General features: G+C 35.4%; 5 protein-coding genes across 5 annotated transcripts; 4 read left to right on the top strand and 1 right to left on the bottom strand.

Moving 5' to 3' along the window:
- Window positions 1–391: 391 nt before the first annotated feature.
- LOC6640705 (venom serine protease) lies at window positions 392–1,883 on the top strand. The gene is made up of 5 exons (XM_002063677.4): window positions 392–626; window positions 694–1,018; window positions 1,082–1,177; window positions 1,243–1,408; window positions 1,470–1,883. The coding sequence occupies exons 1-5, from the start codon at window positions 408–410 to the stop codon at window positions 1,855–1,857; spliced, it is 1,194 nt and encodes a 397-aa protein (XP_002063713.1). The 5' UTR covers window positions 392–407; the 3' UTR covers window positions 1,858–1,883.
- A 1,759-nt stretch (window positions 1,884–3,642) lies between these two features.
- Window positions 3,643–23,391, top strand: LOC6640926. The gene is given in 8 exon segments (XM_002063671.4): window positions 3,643–3,928; window positions 13,322–13,358; window positions 18,102–18,223; window positions 20,625–20,815; window positions 20,886–21,397; window positions 21,446–21,642; window positions 22,740–22,829; window positions 22,832–23,391. Coding segments are annotated over 8 exon segments (1,995 nt in total).
- On the top strand, window positions 7,005–8,611 carry LOC6640726. The gene has a single exon (XM_002063675.4). The coding sequence runs from the start codon at window positions 7,323–7,325 to the stop codon at window positions 8,124–8,126; it is 804 nt and encodes a 267-aa protein (XP_002063711.1). The 5' UTR covers window positions 7,005–7,322; the 3' UTR covers window positions 8,127–8,611.
- On the top strand, window positions 12,267–13,002 carry LOC6641080. The gene is made up of 2 exons (XM_047009755.1): window positions 12,267–12,414; window positions 12,490–13,002. The coding sequence occupies exon 2, from the start codon at window positions 12,513–12,515 to the stop codon at window positions 12,855–12,857; it is 345 nt and encodes a 114-aa protein (XP_046865711.1). The 5' UTR covers window positions 12,267–12,414; window positions 12,490–12,512; the 3' UTR covers window positions 12,858–13,002.
- On the bottom strand, window positions 14,002–14,788 carry LOC6641079. Its single transcript, XM_002063672.4, has one exon. The coding sequence runs from the start codon at window positions 14,611–14,613 to the stop codon at window positions 14,173–14,175; it is 441 nt and encodes a 146-aa protein (XP_002063708.1). The 5' UTR covers window positions 14,614–14,788; the 3' UTR covers window positions 14,002–14,172.
- Window positions 23,392–23,757: the final 366 nt, after the last annotated feature.

Raw genomic sequence — 23,757 nt, 5'->3', positions numbered from 1 at the left:
AGCCCACCAAATACCAATTCCAATGACCTAAAATGCTATTAGTCAAGTTTATCAGAACCTAGAACTCAAACAGAGAGTTAATGCTAATTGAAAAATTACCAAGTTCAAAATCGTGAATGCATTTTCAATGACAAATGTCTTCTAATCACACCTCATATAATCATTTTTCCCCATTATATATATATGTATATTGATGTTTGTACAAGTGTGGAAATTGGAAAAAATAAACGGACAGAGAAATAGAGATAGAGATAGAGAGAGAGAGATCGAGTTACTGAATGTGTGGGGTCGTATACGTAATATTTTATCAAGTGTTGTTTAGCTTTGGATTTGAAGTTTATTCTGTATTACTTGACAGTGACATTTAAATTTTAAAACAGTTGAGTTTAGACTACAGAAGAACGATAATGTACCGCTCTTCCATACTTATCTTTCTGGGCTCTCTTACAGTTGTTTGGGGCTACTTTGAAGGTTGCGATAATGCCTATACTTTAAATCCGGGAGTATCCTATGTGGAGTCGCCATATTATCCACAAAACTATCCAGCCGGTTCATCCTGTCGCTATAAATTTTCAGCCCCTTCGGATTACTATATTCAAGCACAATGCACCCTCAATATACCCACGGTAAGGGCGATGAGGAAAATGGATTTAAAGTGATATGAATGTTAAATCTTAAGAGTCTATTTAACAGACCAATGGACAATGCACTACCGATAATTTCTGGATAGACACTGAGGGGGACTTATTAATGCGTAGTGCTGAGAATCTTTGTGGCAGTGGCACTCTTTCTCGTGATAGTCTTTTTACCGATTTGGTCTTTGCCTATATCTCCACGGGAAGCCAAAGGGGCAATTTTAAGTGTACCCTAACGGTGGCCAAACAGAATTGTAATTGCGGCTGGTCGGCCACACAGAGAATAGCAAATGGACAACAGGCAGCAGCCAATGAATATCCCAGCATGGTGGCTCTAAAGGATATAAGCAGCAATTTGCCATCATTCTGTGGTGGTGCTATAGGTGGGAATATTTCGATTATCCACGTTCCCATCTCACTCTAATTATTTTTTTGCTTATGTCAAGTTTCCCATCGTCATATAATAACCGCTGCCCACTGTACACTTCAAAGAGTGGCCACAAATGTTGTGGCAATTGCTGGCACAAATAATCTACAGAATCGTAAGTTGCTTTCGGTCATAATTGCAATTAACAGCCAATTTTAAGAGACTTTGTTCCCAAATTAGCCGCCAGTTCGCGTTATTATCAACAGATAGGCATTCAACAGTTTATTCCCCATGAGCAATATGTGAATGAACCCTATGTGGTTAATGATATAGCCGTTTTGGTTACAGTCAGCAATATACCGTGGTCACGAGGAGTGGGTCCCATTTGCCTGCCACCAGTCGGAACGTGAGTTTAGTTTTAGTTTGTTTCCTTGATTCTTAAATAAGTTCCCTAATCTTTCTTTTAGTACCAAGACCTTTGAGTATGATACGGCCGATGTTATTGGCTGGGGTACTATATTCTTTGCCGGACCAACTTCAGCTACTTTGCAAAAGATCAACTTAATGATGATAACCAATTCTGACTGTCAGACTTCTTATAATGGTGTGGCCCAAATCAATGCTGGTCAAATGTGCACTTATGATTATTCTGGCAATAGTCGGGATTCGTGTCAATACGATTCTGGTGGCCCGGTTATCTATCGTCTCTCAAAACAATTCTTAATTGGTGTCGTTAGCTTTGGCAAGAGTTGTGCAGAGTCGGCATATCCCATGGGTGTTAATACGAGAATTACCAGTTATATTCAATGGATACGTAACAAAATTGGCGGTTCAAATTGTGCGGTCAGCATGTGAGGCAAATAAAAATCAAGCAAAAAGAATTTTTGGTGTTACTATTCTTATTTTTTCATCATATTTCGTAATGATTTCATAAAGACATATGTATGTATCAGATGATCTCTCACACTACTCAACTGAGCTAAATGATTGCAGCTGTTGAGTTTTATTTTTAATTTCTTAAATCTAATGACTTATCTAACCTTTGACTTTAGAGACACAAAACCTATCTGCTAACGATCATATCTGAAAGCCTTTTTTAGCTCTAAGTGCACCCTTATCACAAAGTTTCCAGATGGAGTTTTCACAAGCTGGAACAATCTGCAACGCTCACTTCGAATGGAAAAGCTTGAGGTACCATGAGTCTTCAAGGAGATCTTTGTAGGCTGAAAGTGACCTACTAAGAAAATCTACACAGGCATAATCGTCTGTTATTGATGAAGACTGTTTATAAGACCATTAAAGAAGACTACTTACATTGGATTAAACTATACACCTTCACGCCTCTTCAATTCCCCTTCGCTTCTCCACTTAACCAACCAACAGCTTTTTTCTTGACATTTCTAAATCTTAGTTGCAAACGTCAAAATCTGACAATATCCTTATTGTCTGCACAGATAACAGATGCAGATAGGAGATGCTCACCCTTCGCCCTTAAAAAAAAATATTGTTATGTGGCTAATATGACGTATTATAATTAGAAGATCAGACTGTTATATTTTATTTCACAGAGCGAGAGATAAGTGTTATTAAAAATTAACTATAAAGAAAAAATTATTCTACAAAAATCTTTAGAAAAATCGAGGATTTAGACTAAAATAAAAAACCCTAAAAACTTTGTAAGTTAAATAGAAATTAAGAATGAGATTTATACATATGTAATTGAAGATAAATTTTAGAAGTGTTTCAAGGGGAAAAATGAATTGAGTTCGAAAACATGTAATATAAGTTCACCTTAAAAATAGAATAATTTAAGAAAGGCCAAGTTACACCCCTAATTATAAACCTTATAAACCGCAGCCATTTTATTTGAGATAGAATGATTTTTAAAATGATTTACTTGGATTTTTTGTTGCTAGCCACATACAATTATGATAAAAAAGCAATCCATAAAGAATTCTTAGGACCAGGATCATTTATATACGTAGTTCTTTCCTCTCAATATAGTTTATCGCAGAAGTACATGATGAATACTTTATCTTAATGGATTTGCTTCCTCTTACCGAATCGGTTATATGTATCTACATTTCAAGATCAATTCAATATTGGTATGCAAAAAGTAGCACAGACAGAGCAGAGACCTTCACTTAAATATCATCTTTATCTTGAGCCATTTATTTAATTATTATTTCAATTAAATAAATAAATATTTTCTGCATGCAAGTAGATACCTATATAAAGAAGATTTCTCAGGGCACATTAATTTAGTCTCCTCAAGAAAATGTGGCAAGATAAACTCATTTCCTTATTCATATTGCTTGGAATTCAAGGAATTTTGTCCCAACAATGCACCAGACAATATAATTTACAAACCAATCAAATGATAAATATAACTAGCTTAAATTATCCTGGCAGTTTGCCTCCAGGCAGCAATTGTAGATATCGTGTGAGTGCACCAGCTAATCATGTCATCCAACTGAACTGTCGCTTTGAATTGGTAAGTTCTTGTGACTTAATAACTAGCAAGTCGATCTTAAAGACTCTTTCTACCCTTTTTAGTTTTCCGATGCTTGCAATTCAGTGTTCCTTTTTGTCTCTCTGGATGGTGATTTACAATTTCGTGATGCTGAACGTTATTGCCGCATGGGTCTGATAACTAGAACTTCGAATTCTCAAAATCTTGCGGTCGCCTATTATTCGACAAGTCCACAAAGTCAACAGAGGGCGAGAATCAGTTGCCAGGCAGTGGCTCGTCCAGCGCCCTGCAATTGTGGTTGGTCCCTGCCCACACGTATAGCCAATGGGCGAGAGGCGAGCAAACATGAGTATCCTTCCATGGTGGGTATACGTGATTTAAACTCTAATTTAAACATCCTTTGTGGTGGGACTATTGTAAGTGATCGTTATATAGTGACAGCAGCTCATTGTACGGCACGACAGCCAATAGCAAGTCGTTTAATGGCTCTAGTGGGTGATCATGATCTCAGTTCAGGTAAGGGATTGAAAATCTTGAGAAAACTTTGATTTAGATTTTGAATTTTCTTTTTGATACTAGCAACTGAATCGATATATGCTGCTCAATATGCCATAAGGGCAATTATCAATCATCCAAATTATATAGTAACAAATTCTGGAGATCAGAATGATATAGCTCTATTGCAGACAATGCGACCCATTGAATGGTCACGGGGCGTGGCACCTATTTGTCTACCCCTTAGAGAATCGTAAGTTTGCACCAAGATTCATTTGCAATAATATTTAAATCCTTATCCCGTTTTACAGCGAGAATGCATTTAATTATGTCAATGTGGACATTGCTGGCTGGGGTACATTGGGATTCGCTCGTCCCAAATCAAATACATTACAAAAAGCCACTCTACTCACCTTGGACAATGCCTCGTGTCGCAGGCAATACAATTCTAGCATTGCGGCCAATCAACTATGCACTTATGACTCTCGCGGAGAGGGTCAGGACTCGTGCCAATATGATTCAGGCGGTCCGGTCATTTTGCGTCAACGTGAACGCATGTTCCTGCTAGGTGTCATCAGTTATGGGCGAGCTTGTGGTCAACCCTTTGGCATTGGGGTCAATACACGCATAACATCCCATCTAAATTGGCTGTGGCGCTATGTGGGCGGTTCAGTATGTGTGCGTTAATAAAAGAGGAGAAACAGGAGGAAGAAAAAGAATAGGAGCTGTGATTTATTTTCCGTCTCTGTCTCTCTCTCTCTCGTTCTCTCTCTTAACCAAATACGCATCTAATACACACAATTCAATTCCTTAGTCAACTTTCTTGCACTTGGCTCTTCGCCAACCCCCGCAGGCAGTTTAAGGCTTTTGACAAAGGCCTTAATTTGCATTTAAATTAAAAACGCTGTGACATGTTTTGCCTATATTTAAACACAACGCACAACACTCAACTTTTACTTTCCCTCCATCTTATACCACTTATTCCCCCGTTGGCCTTTAAATGCCTCGAGTTATAGTTCTTTAGATGCCAGCAAGTTTCCTTGCTCTGATTTATACACTATTTATATGAGACTATAGATGAAATTTGCCAGGACTCATTATATTTACCATATATTAAATAAATGGAAATATTTTTCCAATTTTCCAATTCTGCGTGTCTCCAAACTATACTCTACATATATATATTACACTATAACTATAACTCTATATATATTACATGGAAAATGGTACCTAAGATGACTGATTTAAGCCTCAAAGGATAGAGCGTTCTTACTATTACTCAAAACAAGGATCTACCATTTATCTTATATGTTTCTTAATATCACTTTATTGCTTATAAAATTATGGTAAATAAATAATTAATATTAATAGCTTTCTTTTTCATTTAGTTATGATTCACAAGTAGTTGAAGATTTGCGTTTATTAAGTTATAATTCGCAACCAATCAAAGGTTGCTGTTAATTTTGTTATAATTCACAACCAGTTTTGGCGTATCCTCGACAAAATCAGAATGCAAATATTGTTAATAGGGCACAATTATTTGCTCATCCACTAAACTGCATGGGCATTCTTAATAGAGCTAAGCCTGTAGCTTAGGTATTGCGTTTATCTTATCAAACATATATTAAATGGAAAGTTTCGTTTAATCACGAAAACTTAACACTTGGATGCATACCTTTATAATATATCTTAAATGCTGTAAAAGCTTGAAAAGTAGATCTTCCAAGTTTGTTTAACTTATCTTTGTTAAAAAGGTCGACGAAAGGGTTGGCTTTTTTAGGTAAGACTTATCATCTTGGCAACAAAAATGTTCTTTAGGGGGGCTGGAATTAACTTTCTTGGGTAGGGCCTCAAAAATCTCCACGACTCTGTCACTTTGAAAACTTTGTATTGGGATCAGTGGCGAATCCCCAGCGTAGGCAATAAGGGAAATTTTCTCTCCTAAGATCGATGTTCAATCTCGTAAAATATCGAAGGTCAATTTTATGAAAAACCTACACCTTGTATTTTCTTTATCGACTCTAAATCAAAAACGCATAGAAACCATATAAAATATATCTTTTTAAGAATGTGAATATCATAAGTGGAAAAATATTGACTGCCAAAGATAATAAATGTTGCTAAATTTCATGAGTCATTTGTTATAAATTTTCCAGTGCTAAAAAATGTACCAAGTTTTGTTTCTCAGGTGAAGTTTTGTTGTTTTAAATAAGCTTTCTACTTAATAGACCATATCAGCAAGTGCCGTAAACAACACGTAGTAAACGGCTTTAGATAAAACGGCTTTTATTATGTTGCGTTTAAATAGATTTCTGGTAGATTAATGAATTCTTAGAATTTGACTACTGAACAAACATTTAAGATAGGCTAACTTGCCCCGAGATAATTTCAAGTATCTTACATACTTGTTGATAAATTACATCTAAATTAAAATTAATTCGAATTTTTAAATAAGTTTCTATAGTCAAGAAAGAAGAATTTCTAATGTTTTCTAATCATTTCTTGGTAACAATAAGAGTATTTAAAGAACAACTTGTAAAATTGATTTACTAGTGATTGTTGTTGTATTTTTGCATTTGCATTTATTGTAAAATGCAGGCATCTTCACGACATAATTGTTGTTGTAATTGTGTGCTAACTCAATTTGTTGTCGCCGTTGTTTATGTGTGTATACGTATACGTGTCTGTGCGTATTTTCATTTCTGTTTTATCTCAACAATTGCGTTAAATTTTCCACAACTTATTCTTACTTGAGGGAGAAATTGTTCAACAAGCTTGTGCAAAATTAATAAATATGTTGAAATGTGACGGAAAAAAGGAAGGAAAAATGTTTATTTCTTTTGTTATTTAATTTGTTAGCTCTCAACTGAAGAGAAGAATATAAATTGAATTCCTTTGACAAATACAAATAATAATAAATAAATGATCAAATTTATTGTTCATACCTATACATACACATACATATGTATGTATATATGTTTCTGTTTTTCTGTGAGTTTGTGTGAGTCAAAAGTATCCTTTGGCTTTGTTGTCAGTCGTCAACTTGCCACAGAATAGATGTCAGCCATCATTGTTGTGAATCTTTGAGCTGCTCCAATATAAATTTCTCAGTTTCAAAATTTTCGTTCATAAAATCTACAATCTAAAAAATAAAATTTTTTGGCCCATACCGCCACAATCGCAACAACGCGCCGGAAAAACAAAAATTTAAAGTCTAACAACTGCAACAAAATTTAAAGAGTATTTTTGTTTCATAACCACAGACTAATTGATTCGTTTTCTTGGTTTTTGGTAAAAAGTACAAAATTTGTAGTAACTTTAAGGAGAGCGAGAACAAAAAAAATTGAGCAGAATGTCAGTCGTCTCAAAGAACTTGCGGTCGATCAAAAGCCTGAGCCAAATTGGACTGGCCAAAAGCATGTTCATAGAGGGAGGAGTCAATGGATTGATTATCAGAGATATATCCAGCCGTCGGCGTGGACTTCCCAGATGTCCACCTCAGGTGTCCACCCAGAATCAACAGAGACATTGGAATAGCGATTATAAGGAGAACCGATCCAATGCAAATCCGATAATGCGTTATGTGGCCCCAACACGGCGCAACAACATCTTGACCGCTCAGAATGCAGCCAAACAGCGTCGTCATCAGGAGTACAATGAGATGAACAGAATGGACGATGTGAACAGAGAAAACAGGAATCGCCTCAAGGAAGTGCTAATCAGAGGGCAGAACCGGACGAACTTAACCATTTCAGAAGAAGAGGCTCGTCAGCTGGCCACAAATGAGGGCACCACGTCATCAACTCTTCCTTCAGAAGAAATGGATTTGAAAATTGACATCGTTTCGACAGACAAAAAGAAGCAGCCTCAAGACCAAAAGCGAAATTCCAACCCAATGACAAAAATGAATACGGCAGAGGAAGATCTTCGCACTGTACGCGAAACAATCTTTGGTTCCGTAGACGAAGATGATGAAGATTCTCTTACCGACTGTCTGTCCGATGATCTATTCAAACGTGTTTCGGCCCAGAAAATACATCTCAAGGAAGCTGTCATTTGCAAGAAGGTTCGCTCACCGTATTCATCGTATGTAAACCATCGTAATCGTTGGGCCGAGTTCCGTCATAGCATGATCTATGGCCGTGCATCATTCTAAACACCAGGACTCAATTCGGATAATTCACTTAAAAAAAAGAAAGAAAAAAATAATAATCAGGACTCAGTTTGGACAATTCACTTGAAAAAAGAAAAAATAATCAGGACTCAGTTTGGACAATTCACTTGAAAAAAGAAAATAATCAGGACTCAGTTTGGACAATTTGCTTTAAAAAAAAAAACGGAACAACAATACAATGATGTGTCTTCGGTGTTGATTTTTTCCAAAATATATCCCATAAAATTTGCAAGACCTAAATGCGTTCGGAAAAAATAAAAATATCAACACAAAATCTGGGAACTTTTCTTTGTTAAAAAGAGGTTTTCAATGAGAATATTTTATAAGTAAAACAACTTCATTTGGATACGGAATCACTTTGGGACATAGTGAAAACAAAAATACTGACTAAGATGTGTATGCAATTTATAATTTATAATCTGTTTATCAGAAATTTCTATCGATATTAAAATTGCATACAAATGAAAGAATATTGTTTTAGAATTTTCTAGTAAACATTGTACAAAGTCGCAAAATCTTCCTAGCTATACTATAGTATAGCTATTCTAGCAATCGAGTTGAAAATCAGAAAAAATTTTTAAAGATTTTTTTAAATGAGGTTAAATTGTTAAAATCTAGTGCAATGCAAATTTTTCGTGATCCATTATTTAAAACCCCCCAAAAAACCATATTTGGTGACATGTGTGAAAATCTATGGTCTATGGTCTATAAGCTCTTATCAAAATCTTAACAAAATACGAAGGAAGACTAAAGAAAAAGCTGAAAAAAACATAAAAATCGTTGTCTGAAGGCTAATTATTACATAAATTTTGCTTGTCTTGTAAAATTTTCTTTTTTATTTGATTACTTTCTCTTTGGGATTATTCTTCACACATTTTTTGAGGATAAAGACAAGAGAGCCCTCTTTTTATTTTCACAAAAGATTTTCACAAAAGAGTCTTCACAAAAGAGCTTAAAGTTTTTGGGTTACTAATATTACTATACTTTAAGAGAAATTTGCATAATGAATCTACATTTCACTTTCATATATGTTTCATTTCTTAGACATCTATATTTTATAGGGAAAATATCGGATAGTTTTGTCGATATAAAATGTGAACTGGTAAATTTCATATGAAAAATAAAAATTTCTAATAATATTTCTATGAAAACCTTGGCAAGTGTACGAAATCTTTTGAATCTTTAAGTAACTTTATTAGTCTTGGCGCAAATTATCGATATCCGATATTAATATACGCTGTTTTACCACACTGTTTCTATTAGACCAAATTAAAATCTCAACTGGCGGCAAAGGTACGTAAATTTCCATTAATGAATAAATCGGACATTATTTGAATTTTGTATATAACATTGAAAGTTATCGTTTATGTTTGCCTTTTTCTGCCTATCGAAAAAGTATCGAAACAATATCATCACAAACATCAAAATTCCCACCTATGTTCTTGACCAAAAGTGTCAAAATTCAGTAATTTTTTTTTTTAACCAGAAACAAAATTCTAAATTTTCAATAGAATTCCTTTAAAAATAACAATGACTCCGACAAAGATTTTAGCCAACTGGATGCGACGCAATTCTACTGAAATTTTGGGTGCACATCTGACCAGACGTTCGTTTGGTTTGCGTTCCAAAATCTCGGCGGATGTGTGTCCCAATTCCCATCCCGAGTCCCGACGCACTATACCTGAAGTATATGTGGCTAAGAATCATCCTAAAAATCAAGATAGCCGTCGATATCAACACAAACTGGAACCAAAGATCAATGTAAACGAACGACGACGTGTGCTCAAGAAATACTCGAGGGCATTGCAAAGACATCCCACACATGGGGATTTTCAATGCTTTACGAATCAATATCGTTGGTCGGAATTTAGACGCAAATTGATCTATGGCAAATATGAAATGTGAATCCAATTGAGTGAATTATAGTCTAGAGAATACTTCTTGAAGTATCATTTAGACTGGAAAGCATTCAGTAAACAAGTGGATTGAAAAATTTTGAAATTTCAACACTTTGGCAGAAACACTAAATATTAAAATTTTTGATTTAAACAAATATATTTCCCTCATCAAATATTAGCAATGTGTTTTTAAACAATCGGTATATCAATCAATCGTTTGGTTCGTGTAATTATGCAAATTTTATATAAAATTTTTAAAAAAAAAAGGTAAGTATAAGAGGTATTTTATATGTTTACATCTCGTTCTATGCAACGATTTGCTTAATATATATAGGTATATATGTATATATATGTATATTGAAACCGTTTATATAGTGTCGATTTAATATTTGAACTCTTCATAGCCAAGTTATCCGTACACAGCTCATATTATAATGAAATTACTCACATTTTAAATGCAGACTTGTAACCTTGTATCTCCAAAATAGAAATTTTGTTACTCCTAACGCATGCATTGACCACAAATTTAAATGGAATCTTCAAATAACACTTCAATCATTAGAAATAACAGAAAAAGATTTGAGTTTTTAATCATCCTGGACTTTTTATTGATTATAATCACCTTTCTTATAGGCAACATTCTTTAGACCATACGAGTTGTTATTCCCTAAAAAAAGAAATTCAGATCAATTCAGAGAAAACTTCGTTTGGACTGTGATTTCCAATTAAAGTTTCACCCGGAACCGTATTTCATCTTTGACTTCAATTCCATTCACAGGAAGTCTCTTGTCACCAATTTTTTAGTCCTCTTTCCGCACTTAGCCCAAATCGCATCAACCGACTGCACTTCATTATAATCCAAAAGAGTTCTTAACCCTTTTTTTTTTGCATTCTGCATTTGCTAGGTACCTTAACACGCAAGTTTGCTCTTCACAAACTAGCGACATACTTAAAACAAACAAGAAAAACAGTATACAACAACAAAACAAAAACACGAAACACAAAGCCAAAAGGAAAATACACAACAAAAAAGTGGCAAAAAAGAAAGGATTGAAACGAAAAGAGGAATACAAGTGGCACTCAAGTAATATGCTTCATAATTTTTATTGTCAAGCCTTTCTTTTGGCAGTTCGGAGACTGCTTGTGGGGGGAGTGGGAAACGGGCGAACGAACACTCGACAACAAAAGCTTGGGAACAAAATTGTAAAAAAAAAAATAACAACAGGGAATGAAGTGCCAGAGACTGTAACAAAGCAGCCGAGAGTAGCATAAATTTTATAATATACAAAAAAAAAGAAATCAATTTGGGGGGAAACGGGAAATAAATGGGATGGGGCCGGGACGGGAACCAGTGGGGCGATGCACAGTCGAGGGTCCTTTCAGAGCTTAGCGACAGTGTCCTACTGCTGAGTTCACAATTAACTTGCCCACCGACTGTGACAGAGACGCGACAGCGACTTTGGTCCTGGCTCTTAACGTGGCCAGAGCTAATTTTGATGTACATTTGCAATCTGATTTTTCTCTTTTTTTTTTCATTTTACATATACATTTTCCTTTTTGCATTTTTACTGCACTTATGAACGTAATTAGGCTTTGACTTTGATGTACAACAAGTGCCAAAAAGGTTTCTTTTTTTTATTGTTTCATTTTTTAATTGTTTCAATTATGTTTTGTGTCCAGGTAAAAGTCTACTTGATGGAAATAGATTTCAATGTTTGAAAAAAAAGAAATCATTATGATCAGATTTAAAGTAAAGACCGACTAATGGACGATTTAATTAACGTCGTTTTTATTTAGGTTGAAATATTAAGTAAACCGTGATAAAACCTTCTCCTATTAGTTCAAGTTCCTCCCCTCATGGCAGTCCCTATAAAGTTGGGACTCGAAATTTGATCAGAAATCAAAAATTATTTGACAAAAAAATATCATTAATTTTGTCTTCCTTCTCAAACAACAATTGTGAAGAAATATTGTACATATATAATTTTATATAATTTTGCAATTTTTAATAAGAATTTTCATTTAAACTTTAAAGTATTTAGAACAAGACTTAAAAACAAATCACATAATTTATAATTGTTAAGAAATGGAAAACCCTAAAGAAAAATCACAAAGCATTGTTTCTTCTTGGTTCGTTTGAACCTCGCCCCATTTTTGGTCGAACCTAGTAAGCAATCCATAAAATTTCAGAGAACTTTAATCTATTGAAAAATGAGTACATCACTTTTCTAGCTAAGATTGATCAGTTTTCACAAATATCTACACACACACACATACACGCATCAAAATAAAACAGTTTTTCCATTTTTTTTTTTTCATAATATAAAAATTTATGTACTTTTCGGCCTTTAAGTAAGCAACTCCCTTCGAGTGTAAAGTGCATTCCAAAATTTTGTTGTGGACCTGCAATAAGTGCAACTATTTTAAAGTCGCTTTCCATTCCATAGTTTTCAACGGATTTCAATTCATTATGCTCTCGACTGGTCAGAATCTTTGCAAATTCATTAACAATTTGGCCAATGGCTCTCCATGGCATTGTCCAAATCGAAATGCCCATTACAAAGGAAACAACAGAGTTGAGAATTCAAGCAAACTTCATCAATATAGAGCAAAATGGCAGCAAAGTGAACCGAATCCTGAATATCATCATGCTCCACGCTCTTATGTGAGAAACTATCTCAAACATTTAAATGAACCGATGATGGAGACCCCGTACTCTTCTGGCATTAATCAACGACCAATGAGTTATCGTAATCCTCGTTATCGTTGGTTGGATTTCCGAAGGCGCATGGTCTATGGTACATACGATATATAGTTAGAATTTATATATATATCATATGAGAGATTATTTTCACAATAAGTGTGAATGAAAAATAACACAATACACAAGAAACAATAACAAAGAATTGTCTACACAAATAATTAATATAAGTAATAAAAAGAAATACGTAAAATACAAATATTAAGAGAATTATTTTTCTGAGTGATTGATCAATAGCCGATAGATAGAACGTTTGTGATACGACTTATGGATTTGGTAAATAATCACTTAACATAAGAATTCGTAACCAACTTATAACCTCTTATAACCTTTAACTAAACATCTAAAAAATTTAACAAAAAAAAACCATAAAATTAATTTCACTTATCAAAACCACATTTTTTTCTATTTCTTATATTATTCATATTGAATACAAGATTTCTTAATTGTTTACTAAATTTTTAATATGGTTTAGGTTAAGAGTAACTTTTTTTCTTACTTATCAAAGCACTTATCCTTCAATTGGGCAAATAGGGAAACAAAGCTACTGGGAATGTAGGGCAGAAATAGTTAGTTTTCTACATTTTTAAGGAGGTATATACGGATGAAATAAGTTTCCTATCACACACGCTTAAAACACATCATTTTTACAGCACAGTTCTTTAAGAAAATCTATTGATGATAAAACTTTATGGTCCTTGAAAAATCTTTCCAGACAACATGCTTACCTTTTTGTGTTGCCTTTAAAAAAATCTTTAAAAGATTTACCTCAAGTTGGCGTAAATACATAATTTAATTTAAATTTAAAAATAAAAAGGGAGAAACTTGACATATTTAAGGTATTACATCTAATCTAGCGAATATTAACAGCAAAACAATTCTCAGCAGGTTTGCGAAATATTTGAAACACAATTTATTCAATTATTCTATGCTTAAATACCACAATTTTTGAACTTATTAGAGTTAAAAGTAGATGTCAATCGTAAATTGACATCCTTTCAACAATATTAGAACTCAAATGTGTATAGGGATTCTACGAAACGAATTGATACAATCAAATAAGTGAATATCAAATATATTCAGTCAATGGTTTTAAATGGGTAAATAACAAATCTTACGGATTTGATGTCATCTTCCATCTGTATTTCCATGATAAAATAAACTCTCCCCCAATGCAAGAAAATACTTTCAATAAATCTTGATTTTATGGTTAGGTCTATTAAATAAACAGTCTGACATAGATTGCCTGAATTTGAACATGAGTGATAATTTCGTATTACCGATCAAATAATTGATCAAATCTTATACAGAGAAGACACCTGTCAGCAAGTGCAATGCATCAGGATGGCACTTCACTTGCTAATGATGTCTAAAAATTCATGCCCAAGCCGCAATGTACATCCAGATCAGGCTCGGGTACCTCCCACTCGCGCCGACGGACTTCAGCTCGTAGACGCTTGCATTCATCATCATTGACCAATGGCTGCATAAAGTCCGTCCAACGATTGCGATCATCCAGCAGAGTACGATGTGGCTGGAATATCGGTTGCGAGACAGTCATAATTCGTTCCCACAAATGACGCGGCACTGGTAATATGGAACGCTCTTCCAAATTCCGTATACTCAGGAAATTCTTGATCAACAATCGAGGCGGACGCTTGGATTCGGCTGATGCATTATCCTTTGAATACTGCAATTGAAATGGACGGCGTCGTGGCGGCAAATATACTAGATTACGTCGCCTCTGATTAAGTCCTGGATCACGAACACTGACATGCTGCAAACTGACCATGCTACGGATCGTTGACATGGTAATTCCAATTGATATCTATTGAAGGATGCGCGCCTACACGTACCAGAGCGGGTGGAAGGAAGAAATACAAATTAAAATTTTGTATAGAAACAAACTAAAAGTTTTGTTGTTGTTGTATTGTTGTTGTTGAAGCTCCAAGGTTTGTATTGAAAATGCCAAATGTTGAGCTTCATAAGTCATAAGTAAAATTCATAGATTTCATATTTGAATGAATTTAATTGGCCTACTACTACCTGGATATGAAAACAAAATCGTTGGCTAATTTTCTGACCACACACGGAGCAAACAAAACAAAAAACACAACAACAGCAACCTCCGAAAATTGTGGTAAGCCAAATACACACCAAAAAAATGCTGTAAACAATTTTGACTCATGGCACTGTGGAAAGAAAACCGTTTTTAACAACTTTATTATATCTTTGATATGCATAAGTTATAATAAAAATGGGTATCTCTTTTTATAACCAGACCACGCCTTACTTATCAGTCTAACTATCCCTTAAATTCTTTACTTTTGTTTGGTAAGAAAAATTATGTGAATACTTTTAGACTTCATTTGTAGTATTTAAAAATTAATCTATTTAGTGTATATCTATATCTATCACTTAAAATTGGGTCAAGTTACTTTACAATGTTCTATGGGTGTTTTCGATGCAAAGTCCTTTTCCGCTGAAGATACGCTTCATCACTATACTTAGGTATACATATACAAAATATTAATATACACATTTTAGCAAAAATGGAAAAATGGTAAGGACTAATTAATATTTGGCCGTTGTTCGTATATTCGAGCAGCAAATTTAGACATCTAGTATTTACAATTTTGTAGTTTTTTTAGTTTTCTTTATAAATTTCTAGTTACAGGCGGATTTATGAATGAAAAGGGAATCTTGTCCTTTAAGGTATAAGTTGGAAAAATATTAACAATGCTAGCAATCAGGGACTATTTTTTATACACCGTTCATTGAAAATGTTCTTTATTTATTAAAATTTTAAAAATTGAGTTCTCAGACTCCTTTTAACACAATTTCGGCTGGATTTCTCACTTATGTATTTCCGAGCACTATATCCACTACTGTAAACTAGTTAGTAAACTAGTTTGATTATATGTATATTATCTTATACATTAACTTAATATAATATATATTTTATACATTAACTTAAAACTTTGCGCGGTAGAAAATGGGTTAAACGAAAATAATAATAATAATAATAATAAATCAATTCTCATCCAAAATTTATTAAAATATCTTATTCGAACAATGTATTGTATTGTATTTGTTTACTAAACCTTTGTTTACTTATTTACTTACTAACTTTATGCTATTACAAAGTGGACGCTAAAAAGTCTCGAAGATGATTTGCAGAGATAAAAAAAGGATATATGTAAATACCCCAAAGCAATGTGTTTGACTTATCAGCAGAGGATGCTTTAGGAAGAGCTTATTTAAAATTTTATGAAATAAAATAACTACTATTTTATCATGTTTTGCCCATAGTTGGGATGGGGGTTACGAAAAACCCATTCTATACTCTAACGCCAAGTGTTTTTCATTATCTGCTCAACTTTCGGTACGAATACAAATGGGAATAGTTTTGCAAAACCGAATTTTTTTTCCATACATGTGTATGTATCAACATATATAACGATATCTATATATATTTGTGTATATATATAAAAATTTTGGCCGCCATTTTGTATTTTGCATTGCTGATGGAGAAGGGACTTAGAGGGGAGCTTTGTGAGCACCGATTTGGCGGCTTTTGTACGACGCGTGGTTTTATGTAACTGCAGCTCTAGGCCCCCACCAAACCCCTTCTTGCCGCAATACCACCTAGTCTTCTAAAAAAAAAGGAAAGGAAAGGGAAGAGAAGGTAAGGGAAAGAACACCCCTACCAACCCGAAACGTCAATTGCATGAGCCGTGCACGTCGATATTTTTGCCAATTTTTTAGCCAGCCTCTTGTAAATTGCTTTTTGAGCTTGTTAGAGGTTTTTTCTAACCCTTTTTTGTAGCCCCATTCCCTCCATCTTCTATGTATGTGTATGTGTTTATTTTTCCTTTTTTTGTTGGCGCGCGCATACACGCTAATGAATAGTCAAAGTCGTCGCAGGACGATTGCAATTGCGTTCCGAATGCAAAACGAAAACTAAACGCAAATGTTTAGGCGCACATTACAACTGACACGATGCAACTGCCCTGTGCATCGTAGCTTGTGTTTTCCTTTTTCTTTTTTCCCCCTTTTTTCCCTTCTGCGTTGTAATCAAATGCAGCACAAAAGTATGCCAAAAACAAAGGGTTAAGGGCCGCAACAAGGGGCAAGACCTATGATTTCTTATTACAGTGAATATTGGCATTGAATTCAGGAACTCCATCAACTAATTTTCTTCGAAATGGATTGTGTCGATCATGCGCAGCCAGTTATGGCTAGAAAAGCTATATATAAGACTCTTGTTAATAGACCTTGATATGTGAGTCTACATATTTTATACATTTTAATCTCTCATAAATTTAAAATCTTTTCACAAAATTTACAAGTAGACTTGTCTTCTCTACTTTGTAGCTCAGTTTTTAAAATCATTCCATACAAGAAATAGCCAATGATTAATTAATTACTTGCTTAACTGCAAGTTTTGTATATCTCGGAATCTGCCGAATCAAACCACTATTTCATAAAGCTCCCATAAGAGCTAAAGAGATAAGTCGTTTTTTGTGATTTTTCTAGATAACTTCATATTTGTCAGTTTGATATATGTAACTGCTAATTACAATGCAAAATGTAATCAAGATTAGATGAACGATAGGAACGATAGGTCAAAATATAATTCAGGTCGGAAAAAGTATGCCACGGTCATGAGGACTGTCAAATGGGGGAAATAAGCTCCTTTCAGTATGTAAAAGACTGAAAGTGTTCAGTATTTGCAAAAAGTTTATAACTTTTCGTATGCTTTGTAACTTAAAAATTGTGTACAGGCAATGCTTGACTTAAGAATATGTTTTATCTGCAGGACCTTTCAAACCTTCTTTATATGTTTCTAAAATCGAATTCATGGTCTACTTTTGGGAGCAGATTTCCCTCATTTCCCCGCCTAGATCCACATATGGCCACGGCTGTTTATTCTTTCGTTTTTCATTTCATTCTTGGTCTTGGTTTTGGTGTTTTCCTTAAGAAATTTATTACACAAATAAAGCAATTTAAATTAGCGTTGTTAAACAGTTTAACGCCGGTAGTAGAATCTGCATAAAAATCAGAGACACTTCTTAGCCCGTAGTCTTTGATGGAACACTTACTTTAAAAAGGGTGAATTTATAAATAAACACTTTATTTTCATAGTTTGCTTTCTGCTCTTAGAGACTTTCCGCATGATAATTGAATGGAATATGCTTACTGTACTCGAGTAAAACAAAAATTCGTCTAAGGCCATCCACAAAAATTCTCAATCCTAGCTAGGCCCCTAACTGTTGTTAGTGGATGATTCTCTAGTTCTATAGATGTTGCTGTAGCTGCTTTTCAATTAGTGCCAACAGGCACTACCAATACCATAGCCACGACCACGCCCACGCCAACGCCCACTCCCATTCCTGAGTACCTATGCACCGACTGCAGTTGACGTTGAGTTGAGAGCGCGCGTTTTACGTAAATTGAACAACAGCCGCAGCAGCATTTATAGGAGGCATAGAAAGTAGAGGAGGCTTGCAAGTCGCAGACCAAAGGCAGAGCAGAGCAGAGTGCAGACGTGCACCGTGTACTAAAAACTAAAACAAACAGAGAGAAATGGGAAAAAGAAGCAGCGGCAGCAGCAGCAACAGCAGCAACAGTCAATACATTGCAACAGCGCCAAAATACAGGCAAAGAAAGAAATAGAGAAATAAAAAACAAAAACAAACGCTCAGACGAAACGAGACGCAGTCAGAATGCAATGCGCCAGTTAGACAAAAAACCTACCCCCTGCCCCCCTACTCTTGCACCACCTGCCTCGACGCAAAAGAAAAAAAAAAGAAGTGAAAAACAGAAAACCAACCACATAGAGAGACAGACATAGATTTGTATTGCCTTTAAGCCTAAAAGCATGCTTCATATGTTATGCCAAACGTTTAATTATTTAGCTGAAAAGAAGATACGATACAACTGACGAGACTAGCGAAAAAAAAACCCAACCAAAAGGCAAACATTTTTATTGCCAATCGCCTGTCGAAAGCCCGTAGGCTATGGATGTATGTATATACATACGTTCAGTATACAAAATACTCTCGTCCTGTATCTGAGATTAATTAGTTGACATTTGCTTTTAATTGCAATACAAACCCAAAGAAGGAGGATGTAGGCTAGTCGAAGACCTATAGAGTTTCGCTGATGCGTTAACGTTTCCATGCATGATTGATACGTGAAGGGGAAACGCAAATCATCATGCAACGCATTGAGGCAAGGCGTCAAGCTTGACACCCACTTGGCGTCAAAGTGGCCAACTAAAGGGGATTGCCCCCAAACAGAAAGAAGGAGAGACAGAGTTTGAAAAAGCAGATAGAAAACTGATATGATAGAAACTCGTATAGAAGAAATTGAGTCAAATATTAATTAATATGTTAGAAGAAATCGATGTCTTTTTAAAAATTAAAGGAGTTTTAGCCTTGTGAAGTCTTTAACTATTAAGCAGTTCTATGTTGTAGAGAAATATTATGTCTAGACCATTTAGAGAAGTCTACAAAATTTAACATGCAACTTTCCGACTGATCTTTAAGTATACCAAAGTCTCTTGACGCTCTTGACGAACTCCATAATCATCTAGTAAAATAGTGTCACCAAAAATAACCTCTAATTCCAAGGGCAGCATCGCTTCGTCAAACAGTCCTTAGAACTATGTAGTAAGCCTTTTTTTTGGACTAAACTAATATTTGACTGACTACTCGAGTCAACCGATATTCCTCGGACTAGGTAATTTGAGGTCTGACCACAGAGGATCACCTTAAGAAAATTATGGCGGTTTCGGATCTTTACTTTTGGAGAGGGATTCACTCCTTCTGGGAAAGTTCCTGGATTGCTTTCGAATTTCAACATTTGAGAAGTAAAATTGATTTTTGATGGGCATTATCTCCTAACATGAAGTCATACGAGGTCCTTTAGTTACGGATTCAAGACTTCTTCTTTCTCTGCTTGGAATTGTATTTCTAGTTAATAAGAGTTAAGATAGTTAAGCCTATTTAATAAGGCAAGTAAAACTATATCTCTATCTAAATAAGAGCTTTGTATTCACTCGTTAAATCAGCAATTTAAAATAGATGATCTTTTTGGCAATCCTCGCAGCTACATATAAAATAAATCTCATAACATTACACACTTTCAACCTACTAGAACCTACTTTCATTATAATTCTTTCTTTTAATAATCATTTATCATCATTTATGTACTCCTCACGTAACTACATCTCATTAAGTGCTTAACTTGTATCGATTTTCTAATCACATTCAAGTTCTTACTCATTTCTCTTAACTTGCTGATCTCATTTCCTATAAATGTGGTCTAAAATAATCTTTAAGCTTCAGTTTCTTCATTGTTTCCACTATTTCTTCTCCACGTCTTCCTACTTTGGTTTTTTTTGTTTTGGTTAATTCCTAACCTACCTCAAATTATTTGGCACTTGCCACTTATTTGGTCTATAAAAAAAAAAACTGTTGGCATAAACCAGTTTTCATATTTTTTGGAGATCTTTTTCGACTGACTGACACACTTGCACTTTCTTTCAATTAACTGGGCGGGCGTCTCGTGTGGCGGCTTTGAAATTTCGTTTTGGATTTCGTTAAGACCCTAATTAACACATATTTCGTGTGATATACGTACAGGAACTTTGTGTGGGTCGCGTGTCAGCCACAATAGTTTCGATGGCTTTCCCATTTCATTCTTAAGAGGCTGCCAGTTTCGTGGTACTTTCAGTGCGTTGTGGATCGTCGTTGATCGCGTTTGGTTTTTAATACGTAATGCGGCTAGTTTGTTGGTTTTTCCTGGTCATAGGGAATGTGTTTTTTGTTGTGGCTCTCTACGAGCAGTGTAATCATGAAGTGAAATTACAATCGGGCCAGAAATTATATATAAATTCTCCTTATTATCCTGGCCTTTATCCAGTGGGAACTTCTTGCCGTTATGCTGTGCAGGCACCCGACAATCATTTAATTCAATTCAAATGTGATTTGAAATTGCAAACGGTAAGTTGAGTAAGTTTCTTTCGGTGGAAGCTTCACTGTGACTTTATGGGAATTTTATTTTGCCCTGCAGCCCTCAACGGATTTGACCTGCCGAAAGGAAGTGTTCCACTTCAATGCCGAGGGCGATGAGGTGTTGACAACATCCGAATACTTTTGTGGCAGCGGCAAATTTGAGCGAAAAAGTTTTCTCAATCGTGCTGTGATTTCCTACATATCCCAGCAATGGCCAGAGAAGCCGCCGAGACCAAAGTTAAAGGATAAAGTGGCCGCTGCCGTCACCACTAGCACCTCCACCACAACAACAACGACACCGCCTCCTCCAATTGCCGAAGAGGAAGATGTTGAAGAGGACCTAAGTGACGAGGTTCTGCACGTGCTCCAGGATGTGGGCGTCAGTGATGCTCTGGCATATGTGGCCTCTCTCCTATACGATGAACCAGTGGAGGATGAAGAGGAGCGTAATAACGTCAACTTCAACAATGGTCACACAGTTTACTTAAAACAATTGCCAAGTCACAGCAGTTCAAAGACTTCCGCAAAACGTGGCAAAATTGTTTCAGGTTTTCTTACACCAAGTACAGAGTTTACTTTTACCGGTGGTCCAGGTGGAGTAGGAGGAGGAGGAGGGAGACCAGGAGTTGCTGGTGGTGGACGTTTCTCTTGCCTGATTGAGGCCCAACTGCCCAATTGTGATTGTGGCTGGAGTTTGCCATCCCCAGCCCGTATAGCCACTCCAACGAATGACGAGGCTGCCCTCCATGAGTTTCCACCTATGGCCGGGGTCTTGACCAAGAAGCAAGGAAAGGTCTTTTGCGGAGCAGCCATTAGTAAGTAACTATACTTTCTTTGCTTTTGTTGACTTCCTATTACAAATTTTAGCTATTTTAACTATTTTAAGAAAACTTTCCACTTTTAAAGGTACCATAGCATATGGGAAGACTCAGTGAAATGATTCTGAATTTTTATATTAACTAGTTACTTTGTTAGTAACTATCTTCTGTATTCTTATGTAGAGTTTGTAGACTTCATTTTTAATCGCCACTCTTTCCAACTACATTTTCATTAAGAACTGATCTTTTGTCCGAATATCATTTCTTTTAAATTTTGACTTCAATTTATTCTCAAATTTATAAATTAAAAAAAATTTCGCTATTTAAAGTTAGGAGAAAGCTCCTTCTTTGGCTTGGTTTTACAAAACTCTAGACATGGAATATCAAAAGGATTATTTTAAGAGTTTGATTATCTTTTCTAACCTTTTAGTTATCTTTACCTGTGCTTTTTATATCTCCTGCGTTTTTTATTCATCTTCAATCCATATAAAGCTATTAGTCAATTCTATAAAAAGTATGGGATTCAGGAGGAAATTATTCTTTTCTTCTTAATTAGAATGAACAAAAGTCATATTTCCAACTGAAACCGAACTTTGGATCCCATATAACCCACAAAATATGAAAAAGGTGACATGTTTTTGCTCTTAGGTTAAGAAATCTTATCAAATCAAAGTTAATATGAATTTAAATAGTGTAGTCTTGGTCTCTGGGTCTGGAATTTGACTCATTTTCGTAGACATGTGTTATTAAGATGCAAAGGACAATTAATGCATGATAACAGAGACTAGGTAGTCTGGACTCACACCGTAATTAGAAATTTTGGAGTCCCTGCAGGACACAGTCTTTTAGGCTAAACCGCATATCTGATACATTTTTACAACATCTTCATTTTTGTGCATCAAGTATTAATTTCTTATAATGCCTAAGACATAATGCTTTATCGCAACATAAATGTTCCTTTCTTGTTTAATTAGGTAAAGTTTACATCAGGAATACAATATACTATAAACTCAATATTTGTATCCTTAACCTTAACCTTAACCTTCTTGTATCATGAAGAGATATTAAAAGTTCTATTCCCTTCTTATTTTCAGTCCATCAATACTATCTGCTCTCGGCTGCCCACTGTTTTGTTAGTTCGGAGACCAAAAGAGCAGAACTCCTACGCATTGTAGTGGGTGAACACGATTTGAAACACCCTTCACTCGTCGCTATGATCTACAGACACTGATCCTGCACGAGCAATTCGCCCAATTGCCCAATGGTCAGCTGAAGAATGATATAGCCTTGCTGAAAACTCAAAAACCCATCACCTGGAGTCGCTATGTTGGACCTGCTTGTCTGCCGTTGCAAGCAGCTTTAAATGGAAAAAAGTTACCTCTGGTGGGTCAGCAAGTGATTGCAGCCGGTTGGGGTACCACATCGTACGGTGGTCCACAAACACATCGTTTGCTCAAAACCAATTTGGATGTAATCGATGGCCAACAATGCCGAAATTCTTTGGGTACTGTGCCAACTCATATTTTCTGTACTTATACACCGGGCAGAGATACTTGTCAATACGATTCGGGCGGAGCTCTCTATGAGAGAAGTGCACAAGGACGTCTTATGGCTGTGGGTATAGTTAGTTTTGGCCTTGGCTGTGCCACTCAACAGCCATCGGTTAATACGCGTGTGGCTTCATTTGTCAAATGGATACGTGGCAAGACACCCGAGGTTGCATATTGCCTAAAGAGTCTAAGCTGAAACAATTTTTTGATCTATTTCATTAAAGCCAAACCAAATAAAACTGTCAACCGAACCCCAACATACCTGTTTTTTTTAATACCTTCAAATGCTTAATTGGATGAGGAGCAGAAAGGGGGAAAAAAATAGATGAGCTCTCCAAATGGGTACAAAAAAAATGCTCCACAAAGTAACGGCAAGTTTGTCGCCCATTTTGTAAAATAAATAAAAACCAAATGTAAAAAAGAAAAAAAAATAAAGAGAAAATATAGCGAATGTGGCGCCACAACTGTCAGAGGCGCGGAGACAAACGCTTAATGCTAATATTATTTTCTTGCTTAACAAGCGATGCTTGGTCCTAGTGCCTCCAACAGATAGCAGGATGCC

The sequence above is a fragment of the Drosophila willistoni genome, assembly GCF_018902025.1.
Source record: "Drosophila willistoni isolate 14030-0811.24 chromosome 2L unlocalized genomic scaffold, UCI_dwil_1.1 Seg168, whole genome shotgun sequence".
NCBI classification, from domain to species: Eukaryota; Metazoa; Arthropoda; class Insecta; order Diptera; family Drosophilidae; genus Drosophila; species Drosophila willistoni.
This window is presented reverse-complemented; position numbering and strand designations above follow the sequence as displayed.